The sequence below is a fragment of the Oncorhynchus clarkii genome, chromosome 32, assembly GCF_045791955.1.
Source record: "Oncorhynchus clarkii lewisi isolate Uvic-CL-2024 chromosome 32, UVic_Ocla_1.0, whole genome shotgun sequence".
In the NCBI taxonomy this organism is placed as follows: domain Eukaryota; kingdom Metazoa; phylum Chordata; class Actinopteri; order Salmoniformes; family Salmonidae; genus Oncorhynchus; species Oncorhynchus clarkii.
In genome coordinates this window covers 25,095,454-25,119,014 of record NC_092178.1, presented here as the reverse complement: position 1 = coordinate 25,119,014, position 23,561 = coordinate 25,095,454, and the positions used below count along the sequence as shown (strand labels likewise).

General features: G+C 42.6%; 1 protein-coding gene across 1 annotated transcript; it reads right to left on the bottom strand.

Moving 5' to 3' along the window:
- Positions 1 to 12,887: 12,887 nt before the first annotated feature.
- Positions 12,888 to 16,915, bottom strand: LOC139392057 (endothelin-2-like). The gene is made up of 4 exons (XM_071139724.1): positions 16,680 to 16,915; positions 15,338 to 15,614; positions 14,608 to 14,712; positions 12,888 to 14,367 (listed from the first exon to the last, which is right to left on the bottom strand). The coding sequence occupies exons 1-4, from the start codon at positions 16,744 to 16,746 to the stop codon at positions 14,274 to 14,276; spliced, it is 543 nt and encodes a 180-aa protein (XP_070995825.1). The 5' UTR covers positions 16,747 to 16,915; the 3' UTR covers positions 12,888 to 14,273.
- Between the last annotated feature and the right edge of the window lie 6,646 nt (positions 16,916 to 23,561).

Genomic DNA, 23,561 nt, shown 5'->3' with positions numbered 1-23,561 from the left:
CATCAGGAGTGCTGTACTACTATGGCTGACCCTGTAAAACAACACACTTCACTGAACCTACCCGGTGTGAAGATAGCAGCGCAGCATTATGAGAATCCTATGGATTGTTACTATAAATGAATTATTTTACTGTTGTTATAATCCCATTCCTAGTCATCATTACAGTACAATTACCATTATTGGATTTCAAGCTATTCCAGGCAATTATCGCTATATGTCAGTAGGAATGTGAAAATAATTTGTGGAAAAATACTTCTTTGTCATCAAGTCATGAACATTCCAGTGGGCTTATGTGTGGGCTAGTGTAGCTGATTGTATCAATGATGACGGCTAAAGGTGATGAGCTCCCCCTCATTGGTAGGAGAACTACTTGTCCTATTGGAAACCATTCATTTTAGGCAAGGCTGTGGTATTCTTTGGCTTACAAGATGATGTTGATTCGTACAAATTGCCATGATCCATGGTGGAAAAAGTACTCAATTGTCATACTTGAGTAAAAGTAAAGATACCTTAATAGAAAATGACTCAAGTAAAAATGAAAGTCACCCAGTAAAATACTTTTTGAGTAAAGGTCTAAGTACTTGGTTTGAAATATACTTAAGTATCAAAAGAAAATGTAATTACTAAAATATACTTAAGTATCAAATTAAAAGTATAAATGATTTGAAATTGCGTATATTAAGCAAATCAGACGGCACAATTGTCAATTTATTTTTAAATGTATTTTTTGATAGCCAGATCAGAGGCTGTAGGGATGACCAGGGATGTTCTCTTGATAAGTGTGTGAATTGGACCATTTTCCTGTCCTGCTAAGAATTCAAAATGTCACCAGTACTTTTGGGTGCCAGAGAAAATGGATGGAGTGTAAAAGTAGTCCAAATCTAAATAGTAAAGTAAAGTGCACATACACCAAAAAACGACTTATTAATTACTATTAATTACTTATTAAATCCTTTAAAGTAATTTTACTTAAGTACTTTACACCAATGGCCGTGATCGAACAAAGGACAATGAGCCCTCCTTAGAAATCAGTCTGTGATAGTTACATCACTTTAGACAACTAAGGGATTATCTCTGACTGAACAAACACGAACAGACATACGTTATGGCAATCAGACTAGACTCTACATATATACGTCATCAACGTCTAGACCTGTGCAAAGGTTGTGATATACTTACATATAACCATTACCATATGTAAGCATCGTCTACAGTGAGTGTGCTGACTGTCTACTCAATATCAGCCTATACGGTTGAAGGTAGTCCATATAGCTCTAACTCCAAAAGGTTTTGGGACACTGTAAAGTCCATGGAGAACAAGATCACCTCCTCCCAGCTGCCCACTGCACTGAGGCTAGGTAACACGATCACCACCGATAAATCCATGATAATTGAACATTTCAATAGGCATTTCTCTACGGTTGGCCATGCTTTCCTCCTGGCTACCCCAACCCCGGCCAACAGCTCCGCACCCCTCGCAGATACTTTCCCATTCCTCCCCAGTTTCTCCTTCACCCAAATCCAGATAGCAGATGTTCTGAAAGAGCTGCAAAACCTAGACCCGTGCCAATCAGCAGGGCTAGACTATCTGGACCCTCTCTTGACCCTCTAAAATGACCATTGTTGCAACCCCTATTACCAGTCTGTTATACCTCTCTTTCATATCGTACGAGATCCCTAAGGATAGGAAAGCTGCCGCGGTCATCCCCCTCTTCAAAGGGGGTGACACCCTAGACCCAAACTGTTATAGACCTATATCCATCCTTTCCTGCCTTTCTAAAGTTAATAAAGCCAAGTTAATAAACAGATCCCTGACCATTTAGAATCCCACCATATCTTCTCTGCTGTGCAATCCGGTTTCTGAGCTGGTCACAGGTGCACCTCAGTCACGCTCAAGGTACTAAACGATATCATAACCGCCATCGATAAAAGACAGTACTGTGCAGCCGTCTTCATCGACCTGGCCAAGGCTTTCGACTATATCAATCGGCAGACTCAATAGCCTTTGTTACTCAAATGACTGCCTAGCCTGGTTCACCAACTACTTCTCAGACAGAGTTCAGTGTGTCAAATCGGAGGGCCTGTTGTCCGGACCTCTGGCAGTCTCTATGGGGGTACCACAGGGTTCAATTCTTGGGCCGACTCTTTTCTCTGTATATATCAACGATGTCGCTCTTGCTGCAGGGGATTCCCTGATCCACCTCTATGCAGACGACACCATTCTGTATACATCTGGCCCTTCTTTGGACACTGTGTTAACTAACCTCCAGACGAGCTTCAATGTCATACAACACTCCTTCCGTGGCCTCCAACTGCTCTTAAACACTAGTAAAACCAAATGCACGCTTTTCAACCGTTCGCTGCCCACACCCGCCCGCCCGACTAGCATCACTACTCTGGACAGTTCTGACTTAGCATGTGTGGACAACTACAAATACCTAGGTGTCTGGCTAGACTGTAAACTCTCCTTCCAGACTCATAATAAACATCTCCAATCCAAAATCAAATCTAGAATCGGCTTACTATTTCGCAACAAAGCCTCCTCCACTCATGCCGCCCAACTTACCCTAGTAAAACTGACTATCCTACCGATCCTCGACTTCGGCGATGTCCTCTACAAAATAGCTTCCAATACTCTACTCAGCAAACTGGATGCAGTCTATCACAGTGCCATCCGTTTTGTTACCAACGCCCCTTATACCTCCTACCATTGCAACCTGTATGCTCTAGTCGGCTGGCCCTTGCTACATATTCATCGCCAGACCCACTGGCTCCAGGTCATCTACAAGTCTATGCTAGGTAAAGCTCCGCCTTATCTCAGCTCACTGGTAACGATAACAGCACCCACCCGCTACGGGTGGGTGCTGTTATCGTTACCAGTGAGCTGAGCAGCGCTCCAGCAGGTATGTCTCACTGGTCATCCCCAAAGCCTACACCTAATTTGGCCTCCTTTCCTTCCAGTTCTCTGCTGCCATTGACTGGAATGAATTGCTAAAATCGCTGAAGCTGGAGACTTACATTTCCCTCACTAACTTTAAACATCAGCTATCTGAGCAACTAACCAATCGCTGCAGCTGTACATAGTCCATCTGTAAATAGCCCACCCAATCTACCTACCTCATCCCTATATTGTTTTTATTTACTTTTCCGCTCTGTTGCACACCAGTATCTCTACTTGCACATCATCATCTGCTCATCTATCACTCCAGTGTTAATCTGCTAAATTGTAATTACTTTGCTACTATGGCCTATTTATTGCCTTACCTCCTCACGCCATTTGCACACACTGGAGTGATAGATGAGCAGACTTTCTTTATTTATATTGTGTTATTGACTGTACGCTTGTTTATCCCATGTGTAACTCTCTGTTGTTGTTTGTGTCGCACTGCTTTGCTTTATCTTGGGCAGGTTGCAGTTGTAAATGATAACTTCTCAACTAGCTTACCTGGTTAAATAAAGGTGAAATATATATTTTTAAATATCATCAACAGTCCTAGTTACAACCTACAAGAAGGTGTACACTCCCCTACTTATTTGTAACCTTTATGTAACGAGGCAAGTCAGTTAAGAACAAATACTTATTTTCAATGACAGCCTTTCGGCTACTAGTACAACACTCTAACCACTAGGCTACCTGCCATCCCATTTATTTGGACAGTGAAGCTAAAATGTTTCATTTGGCTCTATACTCCAGCATTCTCATATGAGGCGACAGTACATAATGTCACCTATTTTTTAGAGTATTTTCATACATATCTGTTTTATAGCTTATAAATGAAAGCACTTCATGTGTCTTGTCCCCTTATTTGAAAGATCATACCCCCAAAACACGCTAACCTCTCACCATTTACCAATAGCAGGGGTATGATATTTATGCCTCTGTAACTTTCTCACTCATCATTATTTACAATTCATTCAGGAGTATCCATAATCATGGTAGCATCCACATAGAAGTGTTCAGAAACATATTTTAGTTCTTATTTACTATAAAAGTAACTCCAAAATGACACAATACAGTATTTACCAGTTATTTCTACTGGGCACAACATAATCTGAAACACAACCAAAACAAACTGCAAATGCATCAAACAAGTTTGTAGTCGTATGCTTGAGGTAGTCGTGGTGTGTAAAATACTAAACTTTTGACTACTTTAATACACATATAACTGAATTTGTACAAATACTTATGACACTTTCAAATGGGGGGACTAGATACATGAAGTGCTTTCATTTATAAACAGTGATGTGTATGTGTAATTTATTCTACAATACTACTGTACATACTACTAAGTAGTAACTACTTTATCTTTCAGTCTTTTTTTTGTACATGTGTCTTCACATCCATAAACAATGTAGTTGAATTTAGTTATGGTTGTCATCTGGAATTATGTGTGTCACCACAGTAAAGTGATTATATCACTGGAATTGCTTCACAGATAACAGTCAGTCAGGCCTCAGTTACATTTATTTTTGGCAAGAATGGAAAATCCCCATTATGCCAAGTTACAAGAACGAAACCTTCACCTTTTATATAACAAAACCATCTCCTTTATCATTTCCTGTAGATCTTACTGTATTTTACCAGCACTAGAGGGATTCCCAGAAAGTTCTTATTCACATTTAGGGAATTGTTTAAATGTATTATAACAGAATGATGATGTGTGAGTGCTTCTGAAACCAGCTTTAACTTCCAAAAGTTAAATGATTTTTATAGCCAACTTGAGAAAGATAACCCCAGACAATAACTTTAACACCGTTACAGACAAATGTTTCTTTATGAAGTCCAGGAATACTGATCAGGTGAAGATAAATTACTCTGATGAAAGCAACAGGTAGGAGAAAGACCTGAATGTGTCCACTTCACAAAGCTCTTCAGCAAATTAAACAACATTTTGCAGATTGTGTGACTGTCGAACGTTTAGATGATTAATAATGCTGGACACATTCTGAGAATGCCTCTCTCTCTTGCGCTCCCCCCCCCCCCTCTCTCTCCCTCTCTCTCTATCTCTCTTTCTTTCTTTCTTTCTTTCTTTCTTTCTCTCTCGCCTCTCTCTTTCTTTGTTTCTCTCTCTTCCTCTCTCTCTCTGTGGGGCACATACAGGAGCTAGGTTGCCCTCCTGCAGCCTTGAGAAGCTGATAACATTCTTAATAAGTAACTGAGTAAAGACCCCCAGCAGTCTGGAATGAGATGGCCTGAGGCCTTACCTTGGTGGTGGTGACTGGGTAACATGGTTATTTAACCGTAACAGAAACAAGCTCTAGACCTGTGCAAAAGTAATGATGTGCTTACATTTAGCCATGGCCATATTTAAGCATAGTATACAGTGACCATCTGTCTGTCTACTCAATATCAGCTCTTCTCTGTCCTGGCACCTCCTCTGATGCTAGGACAGTATTGTTCCTGCCCATCTTACAAAAACGTCTGAAATCCTAACTCTACAAATAGTCCTAAACAACACACATCATCACGGCCTTGCATTTTTCTTGGAGGGAGTTTCAATGTCCTCTATCGTTCTCCGAAGAGAGCAAACACCTGGTTCTCTGTTTCACAGCCTTCCTCATTTTCTCTGAGATAAAGGGAGAGGAAATAACAAGTGTGAGGTTTGACAACTCTCCAGCCTTCAGCCTTCCAAAACATACATCAACGGCCCTAATTGACCTTGGACGGCAGTAAACACAAGTATGATGATTGCTACATTGTAAGCCACATACAGTACATTACCCACAGTAGCCTGTCTAGTAGTAGTAGCCTTAACAGCAGTAGCCTAAAGAGCACATTTATATACACTACCATTCAAAAGTTTGGGGTCACTTATGTCCTCTTGCTCAGTTGTGCACCGGGGCCTCCCACTCCTCTTTCTATTCTGGTTAGAGACAGTTTGCGCTGTTCTGTGAAGGGAGTAGTACACAGGGTTGTACGAGATTTTCAGTTTCTTGACAATTTCTCGCATGGAATAGCCTTCATTTCTCAGAACAAGAATAGACTGATGTTTTTCTGAAGAAAGTCCTTTGTTTCTGGCAATTTTGAGCCTGTAATCGAACCCACAAATGCTGATGCTCCAGATACTCAACTAGACTAAAGAAGGCCAGTTTTATTGCTTCTTTAATCAGTACAACAGTTTTAAGCTGTGCTAACATAATTGCAAAAGGCTTTTCTAATGTTCAATTAGCCTTTTAAAATGATAAACTTGGATTAGCTAACACAGCGTGCACCTGGAACACAGGAGGGATGGTTGCTGATAATGGGCCTCTATGCCTACGTATATATACCATTACAAATCAGCCGTTTCCAGCTACAATTGTCATTTACAACATTAACCATGTCTACACTGTGTATCTGAGCAGTTTGATGTTATTTTAATGGACAAAAAAATGTGCTTTTCTTTAAAAAACAAGGACAATTCTAAGTGATCCCAAACTTTTGAATGGTAGTGTATGTATATATTTTTATTTTATTTATTTAACCTTAATTTAACTAGGCAAGTCAGTGACAATGACGGCCTGCATCGGCCAAACCCGGACTACGCTGGGCCAATTGTGCGCCGCCCTATGGCAGCCAGTTGTGATACAGCCTGGAATCTAACCAGGGTGTCTGTAGTGACGCCTCAAGCACTGAGATGAACGCGGCGCCACTCTAGCGCCTGCAACGCACACAACCTGCAGATACAGTACAGCATAACCATACACCCTACATGTGTAGTCCTCATCCCAGGGATGTGTGTATGTATCCACAGTCCACCTGGACACAGGGGACGTGCTGGCCTACACAGTCCCCGTGGCGGGGTATGCAGGTACGGGTACAGGCCGTCCACCATCCCTCCAGCTTCCTGTGTCTGCAGTCTGCTGCTATCTCCTCTGGTGTGCTGGAGAGGACAGGAGATGGGCATCACTCACACATGTGAATGGGAAATTAAGATATCCATCTGTGGGTGTTCATCTGTGGCTATAGAGTGGAGGATAGTTGGTTGTTTACAGAGTGGCAGGTTGTTAACACTGTAGCACAGCATCGGACCATCCATCCGTCTCTCTCTCTCTCTCGCTCTGTCTCTCTCTCTCTCTCTCTCTCTCTCTCTCTCTCTCTCTCTGTCTCTCTCTCTCTCTCTCTCAGTCTCTCTCTCTCTCTATCTCTCTGTCTCTCTCTCTCTCTCTCTCTCTCTCTCTCTCTCTCTCTCTCTCTCTCTCTCTCTATGTCTCTCTCTCTCTCTCTCTCTCTCTGTCTCTCTCTCTCTCTCTCTCTCTCTCTCTCTGTCTCCCTCTCTCTATCTGTCTGTCTCTCTCTCTCTCTGTCTCACTCTCTCTCTCTGTCTCTCTCTCTGTCTCTGTCGCTCTCTCTCTGTCTCTCTCAATCTCTCTCTCTCTCTCTCTCTCTCTGTCTCTCTCTCTCTCTCTGTCTCTCTCTATGTCTCTCTCTATGTCTCTCTCTCTGTCTCTCTCTCTCTCTCTCTGTCTCTCTCTCTGTCTCTCTCTCTCTCTATGTCTCTCTCTATGTCTCTCTCTCTGTCTCTCTCTGTCTCTCTCTCTGTCTCTGTCTCTCTCTCTGTCTCTGTCGCTCTCTCTCTGTCTCTCTCAATCTCTCTCTCTCTCTCTCTCTCTCTCTGTCTCTCTCTCTCTCTCTGTCTCTCTCTATGTCTCTCTCTATGTCTCTCTCTCTGTCTCTCTCTGTCTCTCTCTCTGTCTCTCTCTCTGTCTCTCTCTCTCTCTATGTCTCTCTCTATGTCTCTCTCTCTCTCTCTCTCTCTCTCTCTCTCTCTCTCTCTCTCTCTCTCTTCCTCTCTCTCACCATGTGGATATCACCTCCATCAGGTGTACGTGTGCCGGGACATAGTACAGAAACACAGATGACTATCTAAACTATGAAGCAGAAATGCCATCCAGTACAGACATGTCATCGACCGACAGTTTTTATAAAAAATAACACATTGAGTTTAGGTATCGTACAGATAAAGGAATGCTTGTTCTTAGTGGTCTGGGTTAGTGTAAACTTGAATTATAATTACTAATTTCATACTAGCAAGTTACAGAAGACATGCGATGGTTAAGAATGTAACAAAGACTTGGAGAAGAATAGAATTACTAATGATGGCTCATCGTTTGACTTTGTGACTTTGTGAGTACGCGTAGAGGAATGCAGTACAGTACTCGTCACAAAAATGGCACCATGTTTGTTCTTTCTACCGTTCTGTTGTTGTTTACCACAGAGAGCTCTTCCATTCCGCCTACACGACAAGACATGCCGGTGGCTTTTATCCAATAAAACAACTTGACCTTAAACCTGATCCCTAACCCCTGTTTCCTTGTTGTGTTTCCTTGTTGCTCATCTCAGGTCCTCTCAGCCCAGACACATAGCTAAGTAGTATCAGGAGACAGCGTCTGGCTCAAACAGCCGTGATAGCCCTGTCAGAATGTCCCCCTCTGGTCCCTAACAGTCACCTCCACTAATGTCCCCGGGCTGAAACAAACCCAGGAAGTAAAGGAATGTTCTAGAACTACAGTCTGCAGTCTGGGTACTGCTGGACCTTATGGCTGGAGTTGAATAACAGCAAACATACAAACACTGAGACAAACCAACATGCACACAATCGCAATCACAATCACCCTAACGCTCACAGACAAATGCCGACTCATACACTCACATACTGTATACTGTACATATACATACATTCATACATACATGCACGCACGTACACACACACGCACACACACACACACACACACACACACACACACACACACACACACACACACACACACACACACACACACAATCAGACACATATGCACACATGCACACATACTGTATAGGCAAATAGAACAGACAAAAGCATGCATTCACACAGGTGAACCGTGGGTAAAATCACACAACACATCATTTTCTCACAATCGCATAAAGAAGGGAAAAAAACTAATAAGAGGGGCAGAAAAGAAAACAATACAGCAATGTTATGACAACCAAATGATTAACTGGGCCACTTTCAGTCTCCATCCATATCAGCTGTGTATCAGTTCTCCTGGCAGCAGACATGCCCCGGTTTTTCCCTTGTTTTTCCCCTCCTGTTCTCTTCTGTTCTCTCCTGCGCTGTCGGGAATTTTTCCTGGAATGTAGGAAAAGCATCCTGTTTTGGTTTCTTATACTAAGTCAGCTATTTAACCACAGTTAGTAAAGCCTCACTGGGGGGCCTGTGGTATCTATAATGACGTCTGTTTGTAAATATGAGAGGAAGAGAGGAAAGGAGAGGAAGGAGGTGATTGGGTGAACTATGAATGCAGACCCAGGTGCAGAGTCAGAGAGTATTGTTTGTCCCAACGTAACCCTCTTTCCCTCACACAAACAACCTTAAGTGGACAGCAATGGAAGCTCTGACTGCTCTATTGTTCCGATCTAGAGTTCTGTAATGCAGCAAGGGTCTGAATGGTTTTCGGTTATCGGGATGTCGACCCCAGGTGGTGAGGGTAGGTAACATCACCTCCGCCACGCTGACCCTCAACACGGGGGCGCCACAGGGGTGTGTGCCTACTCCACTCCTGTACTCCCTATTCATCCACATCTGTATGGCCACGCACGACTCCAACACCCTCATCAAGTTTGCTGACGACACAATGACGGTTGGCCTGATCATCGGCCATAATGAGACAGCCTACAGGTGAGGAGGTCAGTGACATGGCAGGGTGGTGCCAGGACAACAACCTCTCCCTCAACGTCAGTAAGACCAAGGAGCTGATCGTGGACTACAGGCAATGTGGGGGGGCTGCTCTCCCTCCATCTCGATGGAGCTGCTGTGGAGTGGGTCGAGGGATTCAAGCTTCAAGTTCTTTGGGGTCCAAACTTAAAATGGTCCACACATACACAAAGTCGCACAGAAGGCAACAGGGCCTCCTCCCCCTCAGGAGGTTGAAAACATCTGACACGGGCCCTCAAATCCTCAAAATGTTCTAGAGTTGCACCCTTGAGAGCATCTTGACTGGCTGCATCACTGCTTGGTATGGAAACTGCACTGCCCTCGATTGCATTACGCTACAGAGAGTGGTTTGCACAACCGGGATCCCGGGACTGTCCCGTGACCATTCTTCCCATTTCCCGGGAAGTTACAGCATTTTCCCCCAATGTAGCACTAATGCAAATACACAAATGCAAATACACAACATCTGTAGCAGCAGATTGACCAAAATTAAAATAGCACATTATCCATTCAGGTTGTGGCATGGAATCGTTGAGCCCAGCTTATTTACTTCACACAAAGTCGTCATGAATTTGCAATAAAAATAGAAGGCTATATTGATTTAATATAGTGTTGAGAAGCGGCAGTGGAGTGAGGAGATGAGGAAACAGCCTTTGGACCTAGAAAAAGCGCAGAGAGAGAAAAATTCACCTTAGTTATGATCACCCGAATGATGAAAATATTGGAATAAAGAAGGCTAATGCAATTGAAGGCATGTATCAAATTCTTGCTTATACTGTAACTCATATATACTAATTATACTAATTTCAAGCAATAGTCGTGTGTGGTCACCTAGATGATCATTTCAGCACTGTTTTGATTGGGACAGCGCTTTGAGCTTTGAGATAAGCGCTGGGGTCTCCTGTAGATAAATCAATCAATGTCAGATCTTTGTTTTCACTGAATCTCCTTTGGATATTTGGTAACAATTAGGCTGTGGAATTTTTAGCTAAATTGAGGCGAGTGCTAACGATCGTCTGTATTCTAGTTTACTCATATATAAGCTGATCAGAACATTTTCCTTGCATGTTATACGAGTGGACTTCGCTCTTCACTCGCTTAGTAGCCTGTCCTACTCCCAACCAAAAGCCTGTGACATGTCTGATAATCAATCAAAGTGATTTTGTTTTGTTTCACTGTCTGTATATTTGGTTAATTGATCTCTGGCTGGAGAAGTGGTAGATCATTTATTTGTTTGCTCATCTATCACTAATCAGAAACATTTAGCATGCAATAATGTAGCCTAAATCAAGTGTATTATCTATCTATTGACTCACGTAGGAGTAGCCTTATATAGTGCCTAGGCTATTTTCCTATCATCCCAATTCCACTGAAACCCAAATTCCTGACTCCTGTCTCGCATGAAAATGTATAACTTAATTCTGTAATCCATAGGTTGCATTATCAAAGCATGTCTCGCCTATGCATGTCAAAATACCGCTATAATATTTCACCCGCTTCTCTGTGCTGCCTCGTATTGCTGCCCCTATGAGAGCTTCCGTAGAGAATGTGTGATCAACAAACGGTATGAGAGTAGATAAACCTATGGATATTTTTCTAAACTGAGTTTCTCCCCATTAAGATACTGTACCTTGATATTTAAGCAATTTCTGCTCTTCATCTCCCCGATGGCCATGAACTGATCTGCTATCTGTGTAGTTAACTCGATTTTGCCAAATAGGAGATATTCTGTCATTCGTTGGAGGTTATCTAGCAAGCTTAGCAACTCATTGGAAGTTTGTTTGACTGCCGTTAAAACATTTGTATGATTCGACAACGCTATAGCCTAGTTGGGGTATGAAATGCGCTGCTGAAATGCGCTGAATTAATTGAGGAACATGTTAACACAGAATTGATGAACTGCCTGTTTGGCAATTGAAAATAATGTCATTGCCGATCAAAAATTATCAATCTTATTTTGGGAAAACCCTGAGTGACCACATCTCGGTTTAAGACGATTAATAGGCACTTCGGGCACTTCCGACTTCCATTACGGGCACTTCCGATGTTTGCACTATTTCCAGGGACACTTGGCATAAATATGAATTATTCCTGGTATTGAAATCTGGTAGATTTGGGGGGAAATATTAATACCACAATACATTTTGGATCCAGAGTGGTGCAGCAGTCTAAGGCACTGCATCTGTGCTAGAATCATCACTACAGACCCTGGTTCGATCCTGGGCTGTATCACAACCGGCCGTGATTGGGAGTCCCATAGGGCGGCACACAATTGGCCCAGCGTCGTCCGGGTTAGGGTTTGATCAGGGTAGTCCATCATTGTAAATAAGAATTTGTTCTTAACTGACTTGTTTTGTTAAATAAAGGTTAAATAAATCTATTTAAATCACTGGGGCCGAACTCCCTGCAACCCGAGACATAGACTGTTCTTTCTGCTTCAGGACTGCAAGCAGTAAGGAGCAACACGTCTGACATCAACAGGCTCCAGAACAACTTCCATCCCCAAGCCATAAGACTGCTAAATGTCTACATTGAGTATCTGCATTGACGCTTCTATTTATGTAATTTTATTGCACCTATTCTATGCACACTCTATACACTCACTCACTCAGCTTTGTTTTCGTGACATTTCAGGACTTTTAGGAGGGTAAAAATGTTGACCACTAAAAATCCTATTTTCCCCAAACCTACCTCTACCCCTAACCCTAACCCCTAAAAAACCCTAACCCTTAACCAAAGTTCTTGTTTTCCTACCTTTTCAGGACATTTTGGTTAAATGTTAGGACTTTGGGGTCCTGATAATGTAGGAAAACAAGTACACGCACACATACACACCACACACACTCCCATACAATCATCATACACACCGCTGCTGCTCTGTTTATCACACTGTATATCCGGATGCCTAGTCAACTTCCCCCAATACATATCTACCCCTACCACTCCAGTATCCCTGAACATTGTAAATATGGTATTGGCACTGACCCTGGAACTGACCATGTATATAACTTCTTTACTTTCTCGCATTATTTCTATTTCTCGTGTGTTTTTGTTCTTCCTTACTTTTTTAAATATTACTACTGATATTGACTACTGCATTTCTGGGAACGAGCTTGCAAGAAAGGCCTTTCACTGTACTTGAGCACTTGACAATGCAACTTGAAACAAGGATCAATTGTCATTTTGAAATAATCAAACAAAGCAACAGCATTCCTTTTAGTATTTATTTCCTCACATATTAAACTCACACAACACAAATATATAAATATACCCCACAAATAAGTTAAATAAATAATTTCAGAGATTTGTACGTGTACAGTAGATAGATAATATGAATAGCTTGGAATAGAACAATTCATGGGTAAACATTTCCTATGGTGTCCTTGACTGCTAAATAGACTATTGAGGGTGAATTCTCCTTCTTAGGGATAACAACAGTTCATACAACAAAAGCACAGTCCAGCATTTTGATACACAAATTACTAAACAACACACAAACAAATAAATAAATAATAATATCATAAATATACGGCATTGTGGTATTGGACTTCAACATCAGTGGAAGACTTGTTTTTTGATGTAGTGTTTACAGTAAATGCCTCGTGGTCAGACAGTGGCTGGAGTTCAGCTATCAGCCCAACCCATCTAAAGCCTACTGGACATAAAAACACATTCCTTTGAAGGCATTAGAACAAAAGTGCAGTGTCATAATTTCCTAATGGGTAATGACATTGACATTGAATGGACATTTGTTATGGAAGCAGAAAAACAATCACTGCATATTTGGCAAGGAGCAGACCTATTGAAACCTGCTGCCTTCACTCTGTCTACAATCAAAACAATCAACAGTGGCTACAGTATGCAATAAATATTTCCGCCATCACAATAGACCTGCTTTTATCTGCTGCTACAGGAAGGCTGTGTGTATAGTAATTCCCTGTTCCTTAAAGGCATGTCCTTCATGTGTCAAATGTATTTCAAGTAATTTTAACGTGTGCACGGCAATCACTATAAACTGGCAATCAATCTCTGATACAGAGGATTCTTTTTTGATTTTTATTCTATGATATAGTAGATGTCGTGCGACAAGTAAAGTAAGGATCAAAATCCAAATGAGAATAGTGGTCAATATTTTCAAGGCACTAATGAAGTAAGCCTGTAAAGTAAACATAGGCAAACATCACTCCAGAATGCCTTGGCTTGCATCCACCCATTTCATGTGCTCAGACACAGAAAGTGTATTTATGTTTAGAACATGATGACAACCCATGCCCAGCAAACAGTCAGTAACCATTCTAGGGCAGACTGTCACAGTTCACAGAGGACACACTTAAACCTCCCTAGTCTTCTAACCCAGACTCTTAGCTAGATTAGTCCAAGACTCATATCCAGATAATGTCCATATCCAGTCCACTGTGTGGTATTCAACAATCAGCAGGCAGCCATTGGGAAGTGTTCCATCTTTGCCCTCTTCTCAGGGCCTCTCCTCTCAGGACCTCTCTGTCTTCCCGGGGGAGGACTCCCTAGACTCCTCCAGGAGGTCTTTGTTCGAATGCTCTGGAGCTATTCAAGCTCCTCTTCGTCCCTCCTCCTCTTCTACCCGATGTTCAGTCTGTTGACTCTGGAGGCATTCTTCTTCCTGGAGGGAGAACCTTTCTCTATGGCAGCCATGTTGGATCGAAACATGTTTCTGTAAAGAACAAAGAGAGAAACATCAGGCTAAGATAAAGATTCCATGTTGTCTTTTCAATAACACAAAAACACTTGCTGAATGTTCGTGGGATCGCTCTATGGGCCAATACTCCTGGCCTGAAAGACATCCTCAATGGAGAATCTCCATTGGACATGCTTTTTAGTCCAGCAATAAGATTAACCTAGGTCTGAGAAACTGATCCTAAAAGGTTGTTATTGTATCTTGTTTTTCTCTTACCTGAGAGAGGTCAGTAGGTCGTTGCTGGTTGTGTCTGGACTGCTAACAGTCTGGTCCAGGGTCTGGTCTGAGTGGCCTACCACTATGAATCTGGGGTTCTCTGAGCTGCAGACAGAAAGAATAACCATGTCAAAATGAAAGCAAACCAAGATAACATTATTTAGACTACTCCTTAAGGGCCATGAGACTGGATTCTGTACTACGGAATTCTACAATGCTAGCGGTGACAGACGGTTGGCTATGGATATCAACCCAGTAATGTCAGTACCGCATGCCCTACTGCCTGTTCTAGATGACTTTTCACAGAGCAGGATAAAGCCTTGTCGAGATACACAGGCTAATCCTCAACCTTGGTATGTCATAACAGCAATAACTGTGGCAATACAACAGACATACCCGCCGGTAAAACATTCCAAAAGTAGTGTCATGACTAATGGACTTGTCTGTAAAGGGGCTCTAAGCCTCCAGAACATGCAGACTCTTCCCCCACCCTCCCTTCTCCCCCATCGCTAGTTACACAACTAAAGACAATACGCCTCCTCCCTGCATCTCATCCACAAGCAGCCCTGATACATCCTGATACAGGCTGGTCAGAAACAACTGACCGACACAGATAGTCACTGGCTTGATACAATCTGGTATCTAGCAGGGAGGTAGGGAGGGGAAGGATTAGGGGAGGATGAGGGCGGGAACGAGGGTAGAAGTTCCTTGTCTCTGAAGGTGAGCTCACCTGTTGTGGCAGAATCCGGAGCAGGTCCTGTCGGCTGGGTGGGCACATTCACATCGCCCGGTAGAGCGGCGACGTCGGGACAGGGGGCTGCCAATACCATAGGGGATAACCTTATTGGGAGTGTTGACCCAAATGATGTCCAGGTGACAGAAGTAGATGCATTCATTGTCCAGCCAGTTATTGCAGGAGCATCGTTTAACCCTGGTGTGGTGTGGGATCTTCTGGGACGGGGATTGGGCAGGGAGCTCAGGCTGGTTGGATACAGGGAGCCCAAAACCTATAGAAACAGAAATTATCATTGGTTAAGTGCCTGGTTATAACTCAGCAGAATCACCAGATGGCTGTGCAATTTGGTAATCAGCAACGAGCAAATACACAGTAACCACATCCTAATCAAAATCCCTTTTCACTGATAGAGAAAAGTACATGTAGGCTAACTGCCATCCCGTTCTCCTATGCATCAGGTCTTGTCAAACACATTTGGACTTTGACTTATAACTAATATGTTATGAAATGTTATCCAAGCCAAACAAAGACTGAGTTGTTTACAGTCAAATGAAGTGATAGGAGTTGAACCGTGCCAATATAATCTGTATCTTATCATTGAGAGTGTGATTACAGCCTCGCAGGGTCTGTCTTTGTATTATATCTCTGTAAGGGGAACTGTGTAAGCAGGTCAAAGAGTCTGGCATCAGGCTGCATGTGCCATGCAGAAGCTTTACAGCATTGCCATTAGCCACCCACCTCTCAGTACACCTGCCAGAGCAGGGATTAACTGAGCTGTCATTCTGAGAGAGAAACTAAGTAACAACAACACTAGGAATACGTGGTGCAGCAGGAGTTTTAGCAGCAGGGTGGGAGGTGGCCTCGAGGTTAGTGCATTGAGCCAGTAACTGAAAGGTTGCAGGTTCGAATACTTGAACCGACAAGGTGAAATATCTGTCGATGTGCCCTTGAGCAAGGCACTTAACCCTAATTTGCTCCAGTGGTGCCGTACTACTGTGGCTGACCCTGTAAAACAACACATTTCACTGCACCTATCCGGTGTGACAATAAAACATATTTTGTCATTCTGGGTGGTATCATGTTATTCTGGATCTCCCAGCCTCACCACCTCACCCAACCCTGACATCTCAACTGAACTCTGACCCCTCACGCTCCACTTAATAGCCTCATGAAAATAATGTAGCGCTTGCATAATAAAACGTATACACACTGTCAGTCATTTTTATGACTAAAGAATACAAATCCGCATTGTAATGTACCACCCGTAGTCCTTCTAATAGGTTTTCAACAAAGTGATATAAATGTTGAATAGAACGTTTTAGATAAGACAGCTTACCCTCCTGCAGGAGCACACAGAGTGTGATGATGGTGAGAGCCAGGATGGAGTTCAGTGATAGAGCCATAGTTATTCTCTGGCAGAGTATCTCTGAAGACGCAGGATGCAATAATATCCAAGATTCCACAAAACAGTAGAGTACACACACTGGTAGAGTTAACAGTAATAGTAGCTACAGCTTTTACAGTCCTGAGTGATGCCAGTAAAGAGCGAGAGAGAGGCAACAGGTGCTTTGTGCTGCAGTGTCCCCTGGCCCCGCTACTTATACCCATCACTTTGTGATGTCACCGACCTAACCACGCCTACTGCCCATGTTGTTACACAATGATCACCGTTCAGCAACTGCCTGCCTGCCTCTCACTCTTGACACATTCCAGGCAACAGGAAGAGAGACGGAAAAGGAATGAACTGCTATTGGGTAGTTGTTTTAACCTTTATGGAGTATGGAGGTCATTGTCATTGACAGAGACAGAGACAGGAAATCACCAGAAAAGGCTTGGAATCTGGGAATGCTTTGGATTTTTCCAAAACACAAGGCAGGCAGGAGAGGGAAACCTGTAGGCGGAGTGAAGACCTGGAGTCATCAGTAAAAGGAAAGGCTGTAAAGATATTGTCTGATGATGGGGACTGTTGTTTTGCATGCTGCCACTACAGGTCCTCAGGGCTAGTGATGTTCACAGCAGAGGGAGCAGCCCCCATGGAACAGAGAGGTCATAGCCAGACGCATCCGGAACGACCCCACTGTCACACACGCTATCTGTGTCGTCAATTTGACACACGTGTGACATGACCCCTGATACAGAGATAATGTAGAACACGCCACATGACCCCCAGGGGGCCCACGCAAGCACACACACACACACACACACACACACACACACACACACACACACACACAGACATACACCCTTCCGCCCATTTGCATGGTCAATCACGCAGTCCTTCCAATCTCACAAGAGAGCTGTAGAGTGGAGTATCAATCTAGATAGACAAAATACTAGTGAAGTCATGCAAATCGTCCTGGGTATTCCTGTTCCGATCAATCGCGAAGGAAGACTATGTGATTCAGTGGTAAATTCCAGCAACACATGATCAGGCAGTGGAAGTGAAAGCACTACGTGTATCAGATAAAGGAGTACCAACAGATAATGCATGTAAATCCATAGTTTAAAGGATTACTGCTATGAATACTGTTGATTAGAGTGGAATATAGGTATGTTCATTCATCCACAAAGTAAAACATTATGTTGTGAGGTTCAGAGGGGTAGGCTATGTGATGCCATACTCCAATACTATAGTCTTAAGCTAAGCATCTAAAATATAAAGATTTTACAAAGTGTTGTTGAGTACAGCAAATAGCATCAGCTGCAACAAGTTCACCTGTGTTCAGTGACATTTGGATACTGACACCTCCTCTATTTCCCATAAGTAGCATTTGGATATTGAAACCTCCTATCTCTGTTACCCACGCAGCCAAATGTTGAAACTATTCCGTGCAGAATGTCAACAGCAGTTCGGGCACAGTAATCACAGTGTTTTATATGCTAGTGTTTTTTACTGCAAATTCCCCATTTGTTCAATGTGGAAAAGCCTGCAATGCAGTAGGCTGCTGTTTGGCCAGACATGATATAGCTAGCTATACCATCAAAGGCAAGCTAAAGGTGCACTCCTCAACCTCAACTCAAAAAACAACATTCTTCAATAAGGGAAAAACACTTTGTAGGAACATGCAGTCTTTGTAAGGGGGAGGGGGACCATGGAGGAAAGGCAAAAGTGATGTCACAATCGACAAAACAATGGCATTTCAGAAACAATTTGTTCCATTAGGATTTTTTTTTTGTCCAAAGCAAATATTTGTCCAACATTGCATGGAATGGCGAGGTGGAACCGGTCTGGAGAAAGACCCCCCACCCTTCCATCTCCACAAACCCCGCTCTCCCTTGTTCTTTCTAGACAACACGAGGGGGGGACGCAGTCACAGTGTAAAAATGTGGCCTTATCCATTTCCACTTCCGCCTGTGAGACAGAGAGAGAGAGAGAGAGAGAGAGAGAGAGAGAGAGAGACAGAGACAGAGAGAGAGAGAGAGAGAGAGAGAGAGGAATGCAGGGCGGTGAGATGACAAACACAGAGCGGATTCCTTGGAATACCTTAAAGCAGAAAGAATGTGTTAATCAGCTGACCTTTGAAATCCTGATGATGGCACAATCATCATCACCTCCCTTCATTAAAACAGGTCACAGACATAGAGACAGACAAAGAGAAAGAGTGAGTCGGTGACAAAACTAAGTGACTAAACAAAGTGGAATAATCCACCAGACATGGGTAGACATCGGTGGGCAGTCACTATCTTTGACACTTATTTTACTCATAAAACGAGACGTCTGCATTTGAGTGCAACATATCAGTCAATACCATACAGTATCTGAGTATCTGCACAATTACTAATCTGTCTGCACCCAATAAAAACCCCTTGATATTATTTGCATGAAGGAAACCACAGACAGGGTAGCATAGACAAGCATACTGAAAGATAACAGCACGTAGACTCGAGTTAAATAATGTCTCAAATGAAAGATAGGAAATATTCCATTGCAATATTAACTGAGCAATGTCATGGTCAGTTTGGAATGTTAGATTGTGGGAGGTCTGTGGCTTACTTGATGATATCACCAGGCCAGATATTAGCATTGTGTCGTACTTTTCTGAGAGAGATAATGATTGCTATGAAACAAGAACAAAAGACAACATCAGTTTCTATATTCTAAGGGTCAGAGGGGTTTGGGGGGGAAGGGGGAACAATTAAAACACACACCTGCCTTTTCCTGTCAATTCCATTGGTATGAGTGTGTAGAGATGACACAGGGTAAAGAATGTAAACATGCCTTTTAATGTGGGCCCAACACCACTTTATGAGTGGGGGTTGGGAGTGTAACCATGAGGGCTGAATCTTGAAACCATAGCAACGCCTGTATCAAGCCTGTATCAACATTATAAACCAACTCTGACCATAACAACCAACACATCCGCTGGAACATCACATCACATACCTCTCTGTGAATTACTACACTTCAAAGAAATAAAACAATAACAGCTTCTGACTCAAAGTTTCGGATCAACACCCACCTCCAAAAATAATTGATGGTGTTTCTATGGTGATATGTGATTCAAGGGCACCTGCTAGGAATCATGTCTGCCTAGGAGCAATCCAGTGATGGTGTCCTTATCACTCCAAAGGCACTGTAAATACACTGAACAAAATTATGAATGAAACATGCGACAATTTCAAAGATTTTACTGAGTTACAGTTCAAATAAGTAAATCAGTCAATTGAAAGAAATTGATTAGGCCCGGATCTATATTCACATGACTGGGAATACAGACATGCATCTGTTGGTCACAGATACCTTAAAAAAAAAGGTAGGGGCGTGGATCAGAAAAACAGTCAATATTTGGTGTGAGCACCATTTGCCTCATGCAGCGTGACACATCTCCTTCGCATAGTGTTGATTGTGGCCTGTGGAATGTTGTCCCACCCCTCTTAAATGGAGGTGTGAAGTTCCGGGATATTCGCGGGAACTGGAACACGCTGTCATACAAGTTGATCCAGAGCATCCCAAACATGCTCAACGGGTAACATGTCAGGTGAGTATGCAGTCCACTGAAGAACTGGGACATTTTTCAGCTTCCAGGACTTGTGTACACATCCTTGCGACATGGGGCCGTACATTATAATGCTGAAATAGGAGGTGATGGCGGGAGACGAATGGACGACAATGGGCCTCAGAATCTCATAACGGTATCTCTGTGCATTCAAATTGCAATCGATAAAATTCAATTGTGTTTGTTGTCTGTAGCTAATGCCTGCCAATACCATAACCCCACCGCCACCATGGGACACTCTGTTCACAACGCTCACCCACACGACACCATGCACGCGTCTGCCATTTGCCCTGTACAGTTGAAACCGGGATTAATCCGTGAATAGCACACTTCTCTAGCATGTCTGTGTCTATCGAAGGTTAACATTTGCCCACTGACGTCGGTTACGACACCGGTGTGAAATGGCTAGCTAGTTAGCGGTGTGCAAGCTAATAGTGTTTCAATCGGTGACATCACTCGCTCTGAGACCTTGAAGTAGTTGTTTCCCTTGGATGGCTTTTGTGGAGCGATGGGTAACAATGCTTCGTGGGAGGCAGTTGTTGATGTGTGCAGAGGGTCCCTGGTTCGGGGCGAGGAGAGGGACAGAAGCTATACTGTTACACCAGCACAAGGTGCACCTGTGTCATGATCATGCTGTCTTGATATGCCACACCTGTCAGGTGGATGGATTATCTTGATAAAGGAGACATGCTCACTAACAGGGATGTAAACAAATTTGGGCAAGAAATCTGAGAGAAATAAGCTTTTTGTGCATATGGACATTTTCTTGAACCTTTTATTTCAGCTCATAAAACTTGGGACCAACACTTTACATTTACATTATATGGGAATGTGTAACTAACTTCTATCTCTAGCCAGCCAGATGACTGTATTGGTACAACCAGGTTCACTGCTATTCACGAAACTTCATCAAAAGATTTAATTCCAATGTCCAGAAGCAAACTTAAATAGAATGTGTGCCCAATATATTACTTTACAGGTGGAATGCTAGTATGGATGTTGGAGCAGGGCCAATGCCTCACTCAACATACTCATTGACGTAACGGATATCATGGCCAAGAACGAACACTTGAATCTTCCATGTTATATCTGGTAGCCGAGATATTCCATTATTTCATTTCAACATGTTCTCATCAGAATGTTACACTACTGCAATTACCAATAAATACATTACGTTGGGAAAATATAGATTGAAATGCAACCATGGCTGAAATAATTGGAAATGTGTAATTATGCTTTATGTCAATTTCTGGGTGAAAATACAGTAGGGACGGATGGCCAATTTCTTAAATAGATGATGTCATTGTTTTCAGCAAACCGCAGTCCTGAGCATCGGTCTCCTGTGGCTTGATGCTAGGGACATCTAGTGGCTGACAAGGACATTGTCCTCATAGTGAGACAAAGAAACAGCCTGAACCGCTGCAGCTACTCCAGAGCATACAGTAGATGCACCATACCAAATCAACCCATGTAAATAACCCCTATGCACCCTATACAATACTGTAGATCTGAGAGAAGTAGATTGGTGTCAGCAATATGGCAACAATTCCACCTGGCCGGTGGTGCTTTACTATGTTAAATCTATATAATCCTCTCAGATCTCCACAAGGGGGTAGGGGATAATTGTAGTTGAGCCACTATCCCAAGTCCACACCATAGCCCCTGAGAGAAATGGATAGAGCCAAGCAATATGGCGAATGTTCCACTTTGCCTGTCATATAAGGTGGCACTATTACCATATTGGTTACGTCTCACGTCCTATAGCTAACGAAGAGGTAAAGGCTACAGGGATCTGTTTGGGATAGAGCGATAGAATACTCAGTGGGTGACAGCATTTGGAGGGTGGCAGATATTAATTATAATTCTAAAGGGTTTGAATTGCTCCATACACTCTGACTGAGATATGTGTGCGTCTCACCTAGCTATGTTAAGCTGAATGCACTAACTCTAAGTCGTTCTGGATAAGAGCATCTGCTGAAAAGCTCAAAAGTAAAAATGTACGAGACTAGTGAGGGACCAACACTAGCAGCCACAAGAGGGCGACATAAAATACAAGATATACTGTAGCACTGTTGAATGATGCTGCATTGAATTAAACAGAACCAAATGTGTAGGTCGAAAGAAAACATACACAGGGACACCATTTCATTATAAATCTGTAAAAACTCGTTTTAATGGTAAAAGACACATGAAAACGACAAATATGGAAACGGCTTCCTTTATAAAAACGACCTGTTATTACTGTGTTTATGGCAATAAATAGAGACTGCATCATGTACAGCAGATGATCAAAACAAGATATATTTGTATGAATATTTAATGAGTGGAGTTAGCTTTTCTACCCCGAATGCGTGTTCCTATTCCAAGATTTACTCTCAACGAGATAGTAGAAAATAAGATATTATTCTAACCCTGATTCTTCAAAACAGCCAGGCAGCATATAAAAAATGAACCATCTTTAAATATGGAATCCACAGTATGGAAAACGGTGCCACTGTCTGCCCCTTGGCCGTTGTTTTAGTTTTGTTGACGAAGCGGAGGTGAGGAGCGTCGGCCCACCGTTGTAAATTCTGCTGTTCTATCGCACGTGCAATGAGTGAAAAACAACAGTGTTCGTTGTTTGCAGTAACTTCTTTGTTGTTGTAAAATCGCACACGGACGTGGTGGTTTCACCATCAAGGATTCCAGCTTGAAAATAAACAAAGAATCACAGCCATTAAGAATAACATTCCAAGCCACAATCTTGACAGAAATTGCACTTCAAAATACTGGTCAGGGTGAGATGTCTAGTACCTTTCTATATTTGGTTGTACAGGAGTAGGATCTTCATTTGACCACACTTTTGTTGCCGAGACTTTCCCTGCACCGCAGGAAATGCAGATGAGCTTTTTGATTGACATAAATTCACTGTAACCGCACACTAACACACGGTTATATTAACAGTATTGCACTTTTCATGTAGCCTCCTTCTGACCAGCCCACCCACCGATCAAGCAACATTATAGTCTAAACGTTCAAATCCTGTTGCTGCAGGATCATTTTGCTGTGACAATATATGTCAAATGAAGATCCTGTACATCGTACAGTATAAAAACAGCAGGAGCAGTATAATGTATTATAGAGTTATCAAAGGGGTCGACGGGGGAATAGATTGACTAAATCAAATCTTTCTCTACATTTCATTCCAGATCTCACAGAGGATAGTACCGAATTGCATAAGA